Source organism: Phoxinus phoxinus (assembly GCF_949152265.1).
Source record: "Phoxinus phoxinus genome assembly, chromosome: 19".
NCBI classification, from domain to species: domain Eukaryota; kingdom Metazoa; phylum Chordata; class Actinopteri; order Cypriniformes; family Leuciscidae; genus Phoxinus; species Phoxinus phoxinus.
Window position 1 is genome coordinate 32,293,716 of NC_136894.1, and position 17,519 is coordinate 32,311,234.

At 51.1% G+C, this 17,519-nt stretch overlaps 1 protein-coding gene across 4 annotated transcripts in view; it reads right to left on the reverse strand.

Annotated features, from left to right (window-relative positions):
• The window catches only part of syngap1a (synaptic Ras GTPase activating protein 1a), a 65,278-nt gene that overhangs the window by 18,198 nt on the left and 29,561 nt on the right, over positions 1–17,519 (reverse strand). For all 4 annotated transcript variants that reach the window (XM_079591207.1, XM_079591208.1, XM_079591206.1 and 1 more), the window contains 8 exons: positions 13,874–13,968; positions 10,473–10,594; positions 9,511–9,664; positions 9,187–9,285; positions 8,449–8,688; positions 5,167–5,496; positions 4,578–4,722; positions 3,521–3,665 (listed from right to left, as the gene is read on the reverse strand). In XM_079591207.1, the coding sequence (XP_079447333.1) occupies positions 3,521–3,665; positions 4,578–4,722; positions 5,167–5,496; positions 8,449–8,688; positions 9,187–9,285; positions 9,511–9,664; positions 10,473–10,594; positions 13,874–13,968 (1,330 nt within the window). The remainder of the gene's footprint in view (positions 1–3,520; positions 3,666–4,577; positions 4,723–5,166; positions 5,497–8,448; positions 8,689–9,186; positions 9,286–9,510; positions 9,665–10,472; positions 10,595–13,873; positions 13,969–17,519) is intronic.

The window sequence follows — 17,519 nt, forward strand, 5'->3', positions numbered from 1 at the left end:
TCGGGGAGGTGTGGAGAGATGAAGGACCCCCGGGGAGGTGAGGACAGATGAAGGACACCGGGGAGGTGAGGACAGATGAAGGACCCCCGGGGAGGTGTGGACAGATGATGGACCCCCGGGGAGGTGTGGACAGATGAAGGACCCCCGGGGAGGTGAGGACAGATGAAGGACACCGGGGAGGTGTGGACAGATGAAGGACCCCCGGGGAGGTGTGGACAGATGATGGACCCCCGGGGAGGTGTGGACAGATGAAGGACACCCGGGGAGATGTGGACAGATGAAGGACCCCCGGGGAGGTGTGGACAGATGAAGGACCCCCGGGGAGATGTGGACAGATGAAGGACCCCCGGGGAGGTGTGGACAGATGAAGGACCCGCGGGGAGGTGTGGACAGATGAAGGACACCTTGGGGAGGTGTGGACAGATGAAGGACCCCGGGGAGATGTGGACAGATGAAGGACCCCCGGGGAGGTGTGGACAGATGAAGGACCCCCGGGGAGGTGTGGACAGATGAAGGACACCCGGGGAGATGTGGACAGATGAAGGACCCCCGGGGAGGTGTGGACAGATGAAGGACCCCCGGGGAGGTGTGGACAGATGAAGGACCCCCGGGGAGGTGTGGACAGATGAAGGACACCTTGGGGAGGTGTGGACAGATGAAGGACCCCGGGGAGATGTGGACAGATGAAGGACCCCCGGGGAGGTGTGGACAGATGAAGGACACCCGGGGAGGTGTGGACAGATGAAGGACCCCCGGGGAGATGTGGACAGATGAAGGACCCCCGGGGAGGTGTGGACAGATGAAGGACACCCGGGGAGGTGTGGACAGATGAAGGACCCCGGGGAGATGTGGACAGATGAAGGACCCCCGGGGAGGTGTGGACAGATGAAGGACACCCGGGGAGGTGTGGACAGATGAAGGACACCGGGGAGGTGAGGACAGATGAAGGACACCCGGGGAGGTGAGGACAGATGAAGGACACCCGGGGAGGTGTGGACAGATGAAGGACCCCGGGGAGGTGTGGACAGATGAAGGACACCCGGGGAGGTGAGGACAGATGAAGGACCCCCGGGGAGGTGTGGACAGATGAAGGACCCCCGGGGAGGTGTGGACAGATGAAGGACCCCGGGGAGATGTGGACAGATGAAGGACCCCCGGGGAGATGTGGACAGATGAAGGACCCCCGGGGAGGTGTGGATAGATGAAGGACCCCCGGGGAGGTGTGGACAGATGATGGACCCCCGGGGAGGTGTGGACAGATGAAGGACACCCGGGGAGATGTGGACAGATGAAGGACCCCCGGGGAGGTGTGGACAGATGAAGGACCCCCGGGGAGGTGTGGACAGATGAAGGACACCCGGGGAGATGTGGACAGATGAAGGACCCCCGGGGAGGTGTGGACAGATGAAGGACCCCCGGGGAGGTGTGGACAGATGAAGGACCCCCGGGGAGATGTGGACAGATGAAGGACCCCCGGGGAGATGTGGACAGATGAAGGAGCCCCGGGGAGGTGTGGACAGATGAAGGACCCCCGGGGAGGTGTGGACAGATGAAGGACACCCGGGGAGATGTGGACAGATGAAGGACCCCCGGGGAGGTGTGGACAGATGAAGGACACCGGGGAGGTGTGGACAGATGAAGGACCCCCGGGGAGATGTGGACAGATGAAGGACACCCGGGGAGATGTGGACAGATGAAGGACCCCCGGGGAGGTGTGGACAGATGAAGGACACCGGGGAGGTGTGGACAGATGAAGGACCCCGGGGAGGTGTGGACAGATGAAGGACCCCCGGGGAGGTGTGGACAGATGAAGGACACCGGGGAGGTGTGGACAGATGAAGGACCCCCAGGGAGGTGTGGACAGATGAAGGACACCGGGGAGGTGTGGACAGATGAAGGACACCCGGGGAGGTGTGGACAGATGAAGGACCCCAGGGAGGTGTGGACAGATGAAGGACCCCGGGGAGGTGTGGACAGATGAAGGACCCCCGGGGAGGTGTGGACAGATGAAGGACCCCGGGGAGGTGTGGACAGATGAAGGACACCGGGGAGGTGTGGACAGATGAAGGACCCCGGGGAATTGTGGACAGATGAAGGACCCCCGGGGAGGTGTGGACAGATGAAGGACCCCCGGGGAGGTGTGGACAGATGAAGGACCCCGGGGAGGTGTGGACAGATGAAGGACCCCCGGGGAAGTGTGGACAGATGAAGGACCCCGGGGAATTGTGGACAGATGAAGGACACCGGGGAGGTGTGGACAGATGAAGGACCCCGGGGAGGTGTGGACAGATGAAGGACCCCCGGGGAAGTGTGGACAGATGAAGGACCCCGGGGAGGTGAGGACAGATGAAGGACCCCCGGGGAGGTGAGGACAGATGATGGACCCCCGGGGAGGTGTGGACAGATGAAGGACCCCGGGGAAGTGTGGACAGATGAAGGACACCGGGGAAGTGTGGACAGATGAAGGACCCCGGGGAGGTGAGGACAGATGAAGGACCCCCGGGGAGGTGTGGACAGATGATGGACCCCCGGGGAGGTGTGGACAGATGAAGGACACCGGGGAGGTGTGGACAGATGAAGGACACCGGGGAGGTGTGGACAGATGAAGGACCCCGGGGAAGTGTGGACAGATGAAGGACCCCCGGGGAGGTGTGGACAGATGAAGGACCCCCGGGGAGGTGTGGACAGATGAAGGACCCCGGGGAGGTGTGGAGAGATGAAGGACCCCGGGGAGGTGAGGACAGATGAAGGACCCCCGGGGAGGTGTGGACAGATGAAGGACACCCGGGGAGGTGTGGACAGATGAAGGACCCCGGGGAGGTGAGGACAGATGAAGGACCCCCGGGGAGGTGTGGACAGATGAAGGACCCCCGGGGAGGTGTGGACAGATGAAGGACCCCCGGGGAGGTGTGGACAGATGAAGGACCCCGGGGAGGTGTGGACAGATGAAGGACCCCCGGGGAGGTGTGGACAGATGAAGGACCCCCGGGGAGGTGTGGACAGATGAAGGACCCCCGGGGAGGTGTGGACAGATGAAGGACACCCGGGGAGGTGAGGACAGATGAAGGACCCCCGGGGAGGTGTGGACAGATGAAGGACACCCGGGGAGGTGTGGACAGATGAAGGACCCCCGGGGAGGTGTGGACAGATGAAGGACCCCCGGGGAGGTGTGGAGAGAATTAAAATTCCCCGAAAATTAAAAATTTTTATATTGAAAATAAATATATAAAAATTAATAAAACACTTAGAAATAATGAATTAAATAATTAAATCATAAATCCTACAAAACATTTAATAATTCATTTCAAAACAAAAACCATCAAAATAAAATATGTACCAATTAATTAAATCATAAAAATGTAAAATTGAATAAATCTTTTTTGAATGAAAACATTTAAAACAAAACCTAATAATAATTCAATCATAAAAATGTAACACATCAAAATATTAACTTGAAATGTGTGCGCGTTACGCGTGGTTGGTTGGTGGGTCAGCTGACGTGTGGCGGGTATAAACTGACCAATGGGAGTTGATGATCTTGCAGAGCGCCAGTTCACAACACATGCGCAGGTTTGCCTGATGATCCGACAGAACCGAGGGAGGTGTTCGCATCGGGTCCACCTCACAGTTCTCCTCAGACTCGTACAGCGCTCGGATAAACTCTCCTGTGGAGAAGACCTTCATCATCATCATCATCATCTTCAAACACACACACACACACACACACACTCCACCTCACAGTTCTCCTCAGACTTGTACAGCGCTCGGATAAACTCTCCTGTGGAGAAGACCTTCATCTTCATCATCATCATCATCATCATCATCATCACACACACACACACACACTTCACCTCACAGTTCTCCTCAGACTCGTACAGCGCTCGGATAAACTCTCCTGTGGAGAAGACCTTCATCATCATCATCATCATCATCATCATCTTCAAACACACACACACACACACACTCCACCTCACAGTTCTCCTCAGACTCGTACAGCGCTCGGATAAACTCTCCTGTGGAGAAGACCTTCATCATCATCATCATCATCATCATCATCTTCAAACACACACACACACACACACACACACACACTCCACCTCACAGTTCTCCTCAGACTCGTACAGCGCTCGGATAAACTCTCCTGTGGAGAAGACCTTCATCATCATCATCATCATCTTCAAACACACACACACACACACACTCCACCTCACAGTTCTCCTCAGACTCGTACAGCGCTCGGATAAACTCTCCTGTGGAGAAGACCTTCATCATCATCATCATCATCATCATCATCTTCAAACACACACACACACACACACACACACACACTCCACCTCACAGTTCTCCTCAGACTCGTACAGCGCTCGGATAAACTCTCCTGTGGAGAAGACCTTCATCATCATCATCATCATCATCATCTTCAAACACACACACACACACACACACACACACTCCACCTCACAGTTCTCCTCAGACTCGTACAGCGCTCGGATAAACTCTCCTGTGGAGAAGACCTTCATCATCATCATCATCATCTTCAAACACACACAAACACACACACACACACACACACTCACCAATGGTGTCCTTCAGGTATCGATGCGCTATGAGCTTCAGGAACTCCTCGATGGCTTTGGTGGCCAGTGTGTTTTCTCTGAAGATCAGATGCTCTCTGTCCATGAAGCGATCGACCTCAGTCATGGCCATATCCGACAGGAAGTCCTGAAACACACACACACACACACACACACACACACACATGCCTGACCTGAGTCACATGACCACTCGAGTATCATTGACTAAACTTTTATGATGGATAGATGCACTTTTATGATTTTTACGTCACTCACACACACACACACACACACACACACACACACACACTCACACACACACACACACACACACACTCACACACTCACACACACACACACACACACTCACACACTCACACACACTCACACACACACACACACACACACACACACTCACACACACACACACACACACACACACTCACACACTCACACACACACTCACACACTCACACACACACACACACACACACACTCACACACTCACACACACACACACACACACACACACTCACACACTCACACACTCACACACACACACACACACACACACACACACACACACACACACCTTGGCCTTGCCAGTGCTCTGCAGGATGTGCACCAGCGCACACGCCACCTCCTCTTTGCTCTTGGCGCTCAGCAGCGGCTCCAGAACTCCACACAGCGTCCTGTAGTTGTTGGTCACATACTCTGCGAACTCCTTGTAGAGCTCCATGGGAAGGATGTTCATGCTCTGGTATCGAGACTTGAGTCGCAGCGAAGCGTTGATGATCTTCCCACCGCCGGAGCCTTTAGCCAGAGCGCTGGGCTGGAGCACCGGGTACCACTGCTCCACGAACTGCCGGCCCGTCAGGCTGGGGATCGGGATGCTGACCAGACCCAGATACGTGCTCTTCTCCTGACACACACACACACACACACACACGCTGGTTATCTACAGCAGGGCTTTCAGACCGGGCCCAAACCGGGTTACAGGGCCCTCAGGAGTGACAGGGTTACGGGGCGCTCGGGAGTGACAGGGTTACGGGGCGCTCGGGAGTGACAGGGTTACGGGGCGCTCGGGAGTGACAGGGTTACGGGGCGCTCGGGAGTGACAGGGTTACGGGGCGCTCGGGAGTGACAGGGATACGGGGCGCTCGGGAGTGACAGGGTTACGGGGCGCTCGGGAGTGACAGGGTCACGGGGCTCTCCGGAGTGACAGGGTTACGGGGCGCTCAGTAGTGACAGGAGTGACAGGGTTACGGGGCCCTCCGGAGTGACAGGGTTACGGGGCGCTCGGGAGTGACAGGGTTACGGGGCGCTCCGGAGTGACAGGGTTACGGGGCGCTCCGGAGTGACAGGGTTACGGGGCGCTCCGGAGTGACAGGGTTACGGGGCGCTCCGGAGTGACAGGGTTACGGGGCGCTCAGGAGTGACAGGGTTACGGGGCGCTTGGGAGTGACAGGGTTACGGGCGCTCTGGAGTGACAGGGTTACGGGGCGCTCGGGAGTGACAGGGTTACGGGGCCCTCGGGAGTGACAGGGTTACAGGGCGCTCGGGAGTGACAGGGTCACGGGGCTCTCAGGAGTGACAGGGTTACGGGGAGCTCGGGAGTGACAGGGTTACGGGGAGCTCGGGAGTGACAGGGTTACGGGGCGCTCCGGAGTGACAGGGTTACGGGGCGCTCAGGAGTGACAGGGTTACGGGGCGCTCAGGAGTGACAGGGTTACGGGGCGCTCGGGAGTGACAGGAGTGACAGGGTTACGGGGTGCTCCGGAGTGACAGGGTTACGGGGCGCTCGGGAGTGACAGGGTTACGGGGCGCTCGGGAGTGACAGGGTTACGGGGCGCTCGGGAGTGACAGGGTCACGGGGCTCTCAGGAGTGACAGGGTTACGGGGAGCTCGGGAGTGACAGGGTTACGGGGCGCTCAGGAGTGACAGGGTCACAGGGCTCTCAGGAGTGACAGGGTTACGGGGCGCTCAGGAGTGACAGGGTTACGGGGCGCTCGGGAGTGACTGGGTTACTGGGCGCTAGGGAGTGACAGGGTTACGGGGCGCTCAGGAGTGACAGGGTTACGGGGCGCTCGGGAGTGACTGGGTTACTGGGCGCTAGGGAGTGACAGGGTTACGGGGCGCTCAGGAGTGACAGGGTTACGTGGCGCTCGGGAGTGACAGGGCTACGGGGCGCTCAGGAGTGACAGGGTTACGGGGCGCTCGGGAGTGACAGGGTTACGGGGCCCTCGGGAGTGACAGGGTTACGGGGCGCTCGGGAGTGACAGGGTTACGGGGCGCTTAGGAGTGACAGGGTTACGTGGCGCTCGGGAGTGACTGGGTTACGGGGCGCTCAGGAGTGACAGGGTTACGGGGCCCTCGGGAGTGACAGGGTTACGGGGCGCTCAGGAGTGACAGGGTTACGGGGCGCTAGGGAGTGACAGGGTTACGGGGCGCTCAGGAGTGACAGGGTTACGGGGTGCTCAGGAGTGACAGGGTCACGGGGCTCTCAGGAGTGACAGGGTTACGGGGCGCTCAGGGGTGACGGGGCGCTCGGGAGTGACAGGGTTACGGGGCGCTCGGGAGTGACAGGGTTACGGGGCCCTCGGGAGTGACAGGGTTACGGGGCACTCAGGAGTGACAGGGTTACGGGACGCTAGGGAGTGACAGGGTTACGGGGCGCTCAGGAGTGACAGGGTTACTGGACCCTCGGGAGTGACAGGGTTACGGGGCGCTCGGGAGTGACAGGGATACGGGGCGCTCGGGAGTGACAGGGTTACGGGGCGCTCGGGAGTGACAGGGTTACGGGGCGCTCGGGAGTGACAGGGTTACGGGGCGCTCGGGAGTGACAGGGTTACGGGGCGCTCAGGAGTGACAGGGTTACGGGGCGCTCGGGAGTGACAGGGTCACAGGGCTCTCAGGAGTGACAGGGTTACGGGGCGCTCAGGGGTGACAGGGTTACGGGGCGCTCGGGAGTGACAGGGTTAGGGGGCGCTCGGGAGTGACAGGGTTACGGGACGCTAGGGAGTGACAGGGTTACGGGACGCTAGGGAGTGACAGGGTTACGGGGCGCTCAGGAGTGACAGGGTTACGGGACCCTCGGGAGTGACAGGGTTACGGGGCGCTCGGGAGTGACAGGGATACGGGGCGCTCAGGAGTGACAGGGTTACGGGACGCTAGGGAGTGACAGGGTTACGGGGCACTCAGGAGTGACAGGGTTACGGGACCCTCGGGAGAGACAGGGTTACGGGGCGCTCGGGAGTGACAGGGATACGGGGCGCTCGGGAGTGACAGGGTTACGGGGCGCTCGGGAGTGACAGGGTTACGGGGCGCTCGGGAGTGACAGGGTTACGGGGCGCTCAGGAGTGACAGGGTTACGGGACCCTCGGGAGAGACAGGGTTACGGGGCGCTCGGGAGTGACAGGGTTACGGGGCGCTCAGGAGTGACAGGGTTACGGGACCCTCGGGAGAGACAGGGTTACGGGGCGCTCAGGAGTGACAGGGTTACGGGACCCTCGGTAGTGACAGGGTTACGGGGCGCTCGGGAGTGACAGGGATACGGGGCGCTCGGGAGTGACAGGGTTACGGGGCGCTCGGGAGTGACAGGGTTACGGGGCGCTCAGGAGTGACAGGGTTACGGGACCCTCGGGAGAGACAGGGTTACGGGGCGCTCGGGAGTGACAGGGTTACGGGGCGCTCGGGAGTGACAGGGTTACGGGGCGCTCGGTAGTGACAGGGTTACGGGGCCCTCAGGAGTGACAGGGTTACGGGGCGCTCGGGAGTGACAGGGTTACGGGGCCCTCAGGAGTGACAGGGTTACGGGGCGCTCGGGAGTGACAGGGTTACGGGGCGCTCGGGAGTGACAGGGTTACGGGGTTACCTTCCGCCTCTTCTTGTCGGTCTCCTTGTACAGGTGCAGTCTCAGGCTTCGGATGGCCGGCAGGTTGTTGAACTCGAAGTGTTCGCCCCAGAACACGGTGTCGGTGCGCGGTTTGCTAGTGGTGCGCGCGTACAGCATGTCATCCAGACACAGCTCGCAGTAGTAGCGCTTCTTAGCCGGCAAGTCGCGCGCCTCGATGATCCACAGCTTCAGCACGTTATCCACACGCCGGCTGTTATCCTGCACACACACACACACACACATAGCTAGCGAACATCATGAACACCTGTACAACACAGTGGCTCCTTTAGTCAGAGACTAGCAGCTTTCGCACCGGAGGAATCGTTTCATCGTTCCTAGAACTATCGGCGCAAGTTCCCGTATGCTAGCGTGTTCGCACCGCAGGAACTTGGAACGATTTTAGTTCTAGTTCGGTCTTAACCAGCACTATAGGAACTATCTATCACTGTTTTCCATGTTCGTAGAGTTAGTTTTGGAGTAAATATATAAGTTATAATCTGTGTGTTTACACATCCTTTTTAAAAATGTGCTGGTGTCTCACGTGCGTTCAGCCAATCAGCGAACGCTAACGTCACGGATAGTTCCTATAGCGCTGGTGTAGACTGACTCTGGAGTAGAATCGTTCCTACGGTGCAAACACGCCGGCATCCGGGAACTTCCGCTAGGAGCGATGACGCGGTTCCTCGATGCGACAGCGCGTATGAGACGCGCCGGTACCTTGTTGGGTTTGATGGCCCGCTGCAGGTTCTCGATCCATTTGTCCCTCTCGGCGGCGGAGCGACACGCGAAACACTTGGTGCCGGACGCCGTCGTCACCTGGAGCACAGAGAGTTAGTGTGTGTGTGTGTGTGTGCTCTTGTTTATGTGGTTAATAATGAGGACACAAATTTGTGTATTACAACTTAAACGTGGTTTATGAGGACATTTCACGAGTCCTCGTAATTCAAATAGCTTAAAAAGCAATGTTTTATTAAAAATGATCCGTAAATGATCCGAAGTGTGTGTGTTGTGATTGCAGCAGTGACTGAGACGCACACACACCTCGAAGCAGTACTCCTGCCCGAGGATGCTGGAGTGCACGGGCTTGATGACGGCATCCTCGTCCAGCGTGAGGTCCAGCGCCTCGGCAGCACTGCTGGGAGACAGCAGAGACTCGTGCGAGTGCGACTCCTTGAAGCTCTGCATGAGGCGCGTCCTGCACACACACACACACGCACGCACAGACACACACACACACACACACACGCACACACAAAATGTGTAATGTAAATTTTGTTTACATAAAAAATATGTAAATTTTAGGGTGTGTGATGTCACTAACCCGGGGGCGGGGTTATGTAAATTTTAGGGTTTGTGATGTCACTAACCCGGGGGCGGGGGTATGTAAATTTTTACGCTTACAAGAATACTTGATTAGTTGGTAGAAGTAATTACACATTAATGAGCACATTTCATTTTGAAAGAACAACTTGTTTTTTGCTAAGAATACAGTGTAGCTTTAAAAACGATTTCTTTAAAAGCAAATATCTCCCTTTGCTTTGAACTTTAAACGTTGTAACTTTGCAGATGTTGTTTATGATCAAACAGCAACACTACACACTAACTACAGTTAGAAAAGTCAAATCATACTCAACCCCCCCTTTAATACAACAGGGAATACGTAAAAGTTTCACACCAATCAGTTCACCTCAATATATACACTAATAGTGGTCCACCATTGTGTGATGTCCAGTTTCAGTCAGAGTTGGGCAGTCATATGTTCCAATTTATAAATAGATATAAGTTTTTCTCTCCATTCACTGATTTTCGGTGGGTGTGGCTTCATCCCAGTAATTGCAATGTTTTTTTCGTGCACATAATGGGAGTACATGCAAAATATATCTCTGGATGACAGACAGAGTTTTCTATATGTGCTGTGACTCACTGAAGCACAATGGGAGTGTGAGTCACTGTATCTGCTGCAGTGTGTGTGTGTGTGTGTGTGTGTGTGTGTGTGTGTGTACCTCTCCTGGTCAGCACTGCGGAATCGTGGGAGGATCATGTGGCGAAAGCTTCCTGTGCGGTCGAGTTTGGGTTGACTCTTTGCTCGTTTAATTGATCCTTTCAGACGGCGACTTAGAAAACTCTGCGAACACAAACACACACACTCATTTCCATGCTGTTATTGTAGTGTGTGATGGTGGAGGATCTCCACTAGAGGGCGCCATGAGCCAGAGATGATGTTCCTGCACCGTGAGTCACTGCAGATGCTGCCCACGCGACGCTGCGTACATGTGTGTGTGTGTGTGACTCAAACATCAGCTCAGAGCACTTTTAGCACATTCTTACACTCTTATTAAAGTCAGCATGAAATGGAACTCCCAGCTAACAAAAATATGATCTGAGACGTTCTAAAAATGTTATTTCTGAACTTTACTCTTGATTATGTGAACGTTAAAGAAACATTCCATTGTATCATTCTTCAAACATTATGTGAACGTTACTTTTGAATGTTCTCTGAACGTCTGAAAAAAATACAAACATTACAAATGTTAAATGAACTAAAAAGTCACGTTGTGGGAAAACGATTAAAGACCAGATAACTTTGACCGAACGTTCTATTAACGTTACTGGAAGAACTTTGAGAGAATCTTGACAGAAAGTTAGCCAAAGAGCAAATCTTTTTATTTGACAACTGTAACTTCTATTAACAATAAGTCTATACAAGGAAGGAAAATATCGTATTGTGGAATTAGAATCATGAAAATAACACATTTAGGCTTTAAAATCATGATAATATCGTACAGTGGCTTTACAGTCGTGATAATATCGTACAGTGACGTTAGAGTCGTGATAGTATCGTAGAGTGGCTTTAGAGTCGTGATAATATCGTACAGCGGCTTTGGAGACGTGATAATATCGTACAGTGGCTTTAGAGTCGTGATAATATCGTACAGCGGCTTTGGAGACATGATAATATCGTACAGTGGCTTTAGAGTCGTGATAATATCGTACAGTGGCTTTACAGTCGTGATAATATCGTACAGCGGCTTTAGAGTCGTGATAATATCGTACAGCGGCTTTGGAGTCGTGATAATATCGTACAGTGGCTTTAGAGTCGTGATAATATCGTACAGCGGCTTTGGAGACATGATAATATCGTACAGTGGCTTTAGAGTCGTGATAATATCGTACAGTGGCTTTAGAGTCGTGATAATATCGTACAGTGGCTTTACAGTCGTGATAATATCGTACAGCGGCTTTAGAGTCGTGATAATATCGTACAGTGGCTTTAAAATCGTGATAATATCGTACAGCGGCTTTAGAGTCGTGATAATATCGTACAGTGGCTTTAGAGTCGTGATAATATCGTACAGTGGCTTTAGAGTCGTGATAATATCGTACAGCGGCTTTGGAGTCGTGATAATATCGTACAGTGGCTTTAGAGTCGTGATAATATCGTACAGCGGCTTTGGAGACATGATAATATCGTACAGTGGCTTTAGAGTCGTGATAATATCGTACAGTGGCTTTAGAGTCGTGATAATATCGTACAGTGGCTTTACAGTCGTGATAATATCGTACAGCGGCTTTAGAGTCGTGATAATATCGTACAGTGGCTTTAAAATCGTGATAATATCGTACAGCGGCTTTAGAGTCGTGATAATATCGTACAGTGGCTTTAGAGTCGTGATAATATCGTACAGCGGCTATAGAGTCGTGATAATATCGTACAGTGGCTTTAAAATCGTGATAATATCGTACAGCGGCTTTAGAGTCGTGATAATATCGTACAGTGGCTTTAGAGTCGTGATAATATCGTACAGTGGCTTTAAAATCGTGATAATATCGTACAGTGGCTTTAAAATCGTGATAATATCGTACAGCGGCTTTAGAGTCGTGATAATATCGTACAGTGGCTTTACAGTCGTGATAATATCGTACAGCGGCTTTAGAGTCGTGATAATATCGTACAGTGGCTTTAAAATCGTGATAATATCGTACAGCGGCTTTAGAGTCGTGATAATATCGTACAGCGGCTTTAGAGTCGTGATAATATCGTACAGTGGCTTTAAAATCGTGATAATATCGTACAGCGGCTTTAGAGTCGTGATAATATCGTACAGCGGCTTTAGAGTCGTGATAATATCGTACAGTGGCTTTAGAGTCGTGATAATATCGTACAGTGGCTTTACAGTAGTGATAATATCGTACAGTGACTTTAGAGTCGTGATAATATCGTACAGCGGCTTTACAGTCGTGATAATATCGTACAGCGGCTTTACAGTCGTGATAATATCGTACAGTGGCTTTAGAGTCTTGATAATATCGTACAGTGGCTTTAGAGTCGTGATAATATTGTACAGTGGCTTTAGAGTCGTGATAATATCGTACAGTGGCTTTAGAGTCGTGATAATATCGTACAGTGGCTTTAGTCGTGATAATATCGTACAGTGGCTTTAGAGTCGTGATAATATCGTACAGTGGCTTTAGAGTCGTGATAATATCGTACAGTGGCTTTAGAGTCGTGATAATATCGTACAGTGACTTTAGAGTCGTGATAATATCGTACAGTGGCTTTAGAGTCGTGATAATATCGTACAGTGGCTTTAGAGTCGTGATAATATCGTACAGTGGCTTTAGAGTCGTGATACTATCGTACAGTGACTTTAGAGTCGTGATAATATCGTACAGTGGCTTTAGAGTCGTGATAATATCGTACAGTGGCTTTAGAGTCGTGATAATATCGTACAGCGGCTTTAGAGTCGTGATAATATCGTACAGTGGCTTTAGAGTCGTGATAATATCGTAATATCAAGAGCATGAGCTCGTGTCATTGGTCCGAGGCGTTGCCGTGACGACACTCCTGATCTCGGGAACGTCCTGACACTGAAGCCGCGTCCACATCACGCTGACACGAGCTCGAGTTAAACACGCAACATCACCACAAACCTGCAAACATTCATATTCGGCGTTCATGATCGAAACCATAGAGAACAGGGAACGCTCAGCGAAGTTATGATCAAACGTTCTTCCAGTAACGGTCATAGAACGTTCGTTCAATGTTATCTGGTCTTTAATAATGTTCTCAAAACATTAACAAATAATGTTACACACACACCCACACACACACACACACACATTATATTCATATTACTGGCAGAACGTTAGTTGATAACTTTGAGAGAGTGTTCCCAGTTCTCCGGGAGTCTCCGCCAGTATGATCAGGAGTGGAGAGAATCCTTACACTAACCTGGATTAAATATGCAAATGAAGTGCCTGAGATGATAAATGGGCGACACTCACTCAATTAAGCACACAGCACAATGAGGTCATGTGACAGTATGTAGAACAACACTACTGTATATGCAGTGCCGTCCAATCAGAGCGCTGCGAGAGGGAGAGGGGGCGTGTCTGTACTCACGGGCTGGCGGAATGGCTGAGTAGGGGCAGTGGGCGGAGTTTCCATGCTTCTCTGCCGCGACGTGGCAAAGCTCTTCCTGCGAGCACGAGCGTGCTCTAAAACACACACACACACACACACACACACACACACACACACACACACACACACACACACACACACACACACACACACACACACACACACAGGAGAGAGAGAGAGAGGATTATTTACTTAGAGAGTCCACAGAAATATACGTGAATACTAGTGTTGTTAGTAGTGCAAAAACTGACAATTTTGTTTTGTTTTTCCATGACTACGACAAGATGACACAACATTATTAAACACTGCGGCCAAATCAACATGCACAATTGTAGATGAAAAAAGACAAAAAAAACAACAAAAAAAAGTTACCAAAATCAAATTTTCTCCAATTAAAAAAAGGGCAGAAGAAATATTATAGAGTGTTTTTATCAAGCGTCTACAACACACACACACACACACATGATCTAAATCTAAACATGATCACTGTATTGTTTGTGATTGTAGTTGCTGAATAAATGCACTTCTCACACACACACACACACACACACAGACAGACTCGCTCTCTCTCTCTCTCTCTCTCTCTCTCTCTCACACACACACACACACTCGGCTGTGTCTCTCTGGGCTGTTGTCAGTGTTTTGTCTTGTTTTGTGGTGATTCATCCCTCAGGACACCAAACCTTTACAGAACTTACATTCCTGCTGCTATAAATACACACTCAGCCTCCATCTCTCTCTCTCACACACACACACTCTCTCTCTCTCTTCAGTCCCACATGTTCATGCGCTCTCAGTATAATCACAGCAGAAATAGAGCCAGAGGGTTCACAGACGAGGATTGATTACTTCGGTCTCCGTCTACTTTCGAGATCTCCACTTAGACGTCAGTGATACGTGGAGTTTCCGTGCGCTGGCGTTCACACTCGCCTCAGAGGAGGATCGTGACTCCAAGAACTCGAGCTGCCTTTCTGTCATAGACTCTCAGAAACACACGTGACTGATCAGATGATGGAGATGCAGAGAACAGGACATCGATCTTCACACATGAAGCTGCGTCCACACAATCAGTTAGACCCCGCCCACTAATTTAGTCTCCGCCCACTCGTATAATCTCCACCCATTTATATAGTCTCCGCCCACTCGTATACTCTCCGCCCACTCGTATAATCTCTGCCCATTCACAAAGTCTCCGCGCATTTATATAATCTCCACTTATTCACATAATCTCCACCCACTCATATAGTCTCCGCCCACTCGTATAATCTCCGCCCACTCATATAATCTACGCCCACTCATATAATCTCCGCCCACTCATATAGTCTACGCCAATTCAAATAGTCTCCGCCCACTCATATAATCTCTGCCCATTCACAAAGTCTCCGCGCATTTATATAATCTCCACTTATTCACATAGTCTCCACCCACTCATAGAGCCTCCGCCCACTCATATAATCTCCGCCCATTCACATAGTCTCCGCCCTCTCATATAATCTCTGTTTATTCACATAGTCTCCGCCCACTCATATAATCTCTGTTTATTCACATAGTCTCCACCCACTCACATAGTCTCCGCCCACTCATAGAGCCTCCGCCCACTCATATAATCTCTGTTTATTCACATAGTCTTCACCCACTCACATAGTCTCCGCCCACTCATATAATCTTCGCTTATTCACATAGTCTCCGCCCACTCATAGAGCCTCCGCCCACTCATATAATCTCCGCTTATTCACATAGTCTCCGCCCACTCATAGAGCCTCCGCCCACTCATATAATCTCTGTTTATTCACATAGTCTCCACCCACTCACATAGTCTCCGCCCACTCATAGAGCCTCCGCCCACTCATATAATCTCTGTTTATTCACATAGTCTCCACCCACTCACATAGTCTCCGCCCACTCATAGAGCCTCCGCCCACTCATATAATCTCTGTTTATTCACATAGTCTTCACCCACTCACATAGTCTCCACCCACTCATATAATCTCCGCCTATTCACATAGTCTCCGCCCACTCATATAATCTCTGTTTATTCACATAGTCTCCGCCCACTCATATAATCTCCGCCTATTCACATAGTCTCCGCCCACTCATATAATCTCTGTTTATTCACATAGTCTCCGCCCACTCATATAATCTCCGCCTATTCACAGTCTCCGCCCACTCATATAATCTCTGTTTATTCACATAGTCTCCGCCCACTCATATAATCTCCGCCTATTCACATAGTCTCCGCCCACTCATATAATCTCCGCCTATTCACATAGTCTCCGCCCACTCATATAATCTCCGCCTATTCACATAGTCTCCGCCCACTCATATAATCTCCGCCTATTCACATAGTCTCCGCCCACTCATATAATCTCTGTCCACTCATATAATCTCCGCCTATTCACATAGTCTCCGCCCACTCATATAATCTCTGTCCACTCATATAATCTCCGCCTATTCACATAGTCTCCGCCCACTCATATAATCTCTGTCCACTCATAGGGGTGTAAGTCATCAACATTTGTACTAGTTAAGATATGAAACATCAGTAACTCTTTAGACCTAATCCAGTAATAAACAACATCGTAGAACAGCCTACACACTGCATAGCAACACCCTGACAACCACTCCAGCATCACGGCAGCGAGTCGAACAGCATTTTTCGCTGAACACAGAGACACATCAGGGATTGTGTGTAACGCACTCGATGTCTTTGATCAGATGTTTGGTGGCGCTGCTGAATCAGGACAACAGCCGTTCATAATCCGTCATGAGTTTACCGTCACTTCCTCCTCTGACGGGGATCGTACAGCATTAAGAGATTTGTGTGGCAGGAACACTTTTGAGAATATCCGTCATGCTCCGCTGTGTGATCTATAAACACGAGTGTCAATCATCTGCGTCTGATCTCATTCCAGCCGGCATCAATTACACTAATAACACAAACACCAGATCTCCGCAGATGCTGAGACGGAAAACACCGGAACCATCCGCCCGTCACAGCCAGGACTGCAGGAGTATGAGGATACGGCAGCTTATGGACATCTCACTGAAGCAACACTCAGGAGACTCAGCTTCCACAATCTTTATAAGTGCCCCCTTTTAATTACACCTGGATTCCGTATTAATGGCTATATACAAATATTAATTCATAAATTGAATTAAGTATAATAATAATACATTATTATTTCTTAATAATTTATACTTTTTTACAGTAATAGTGTAACAGTTATGCTTAGTTTCATGTTCTGGTTCAGTTTTGTTCCTGTTCCGTCATTTGTGTGTTGATCTAGTTTCCCAGTTAGTCACTAATGTAGTTCACCTGTTGTTCATCAGTCTCCTCTTTAAACCCTGACTTCTGTCTGTTCTTCATCTTTATGTCGAGTGTAGACTTTGAATCATTTCTTTCTTGTGTGTTTTAACTAGAACACACCAGAACCGTGATGAATGTTTTACTCTTTCACAAACAGTCTGATTTACTTCTTCTGGATTTATGACTTCATAGAAATACGAATATTAGCAAAAATGTTCCTCCACAATTTCTCATCACTTCAATGCAGGTTTGATTTGTAATTCTCATTTAGTTTAATTTTAAATGGGTCATCGGATGCTAAATTCACTTTTATACGGT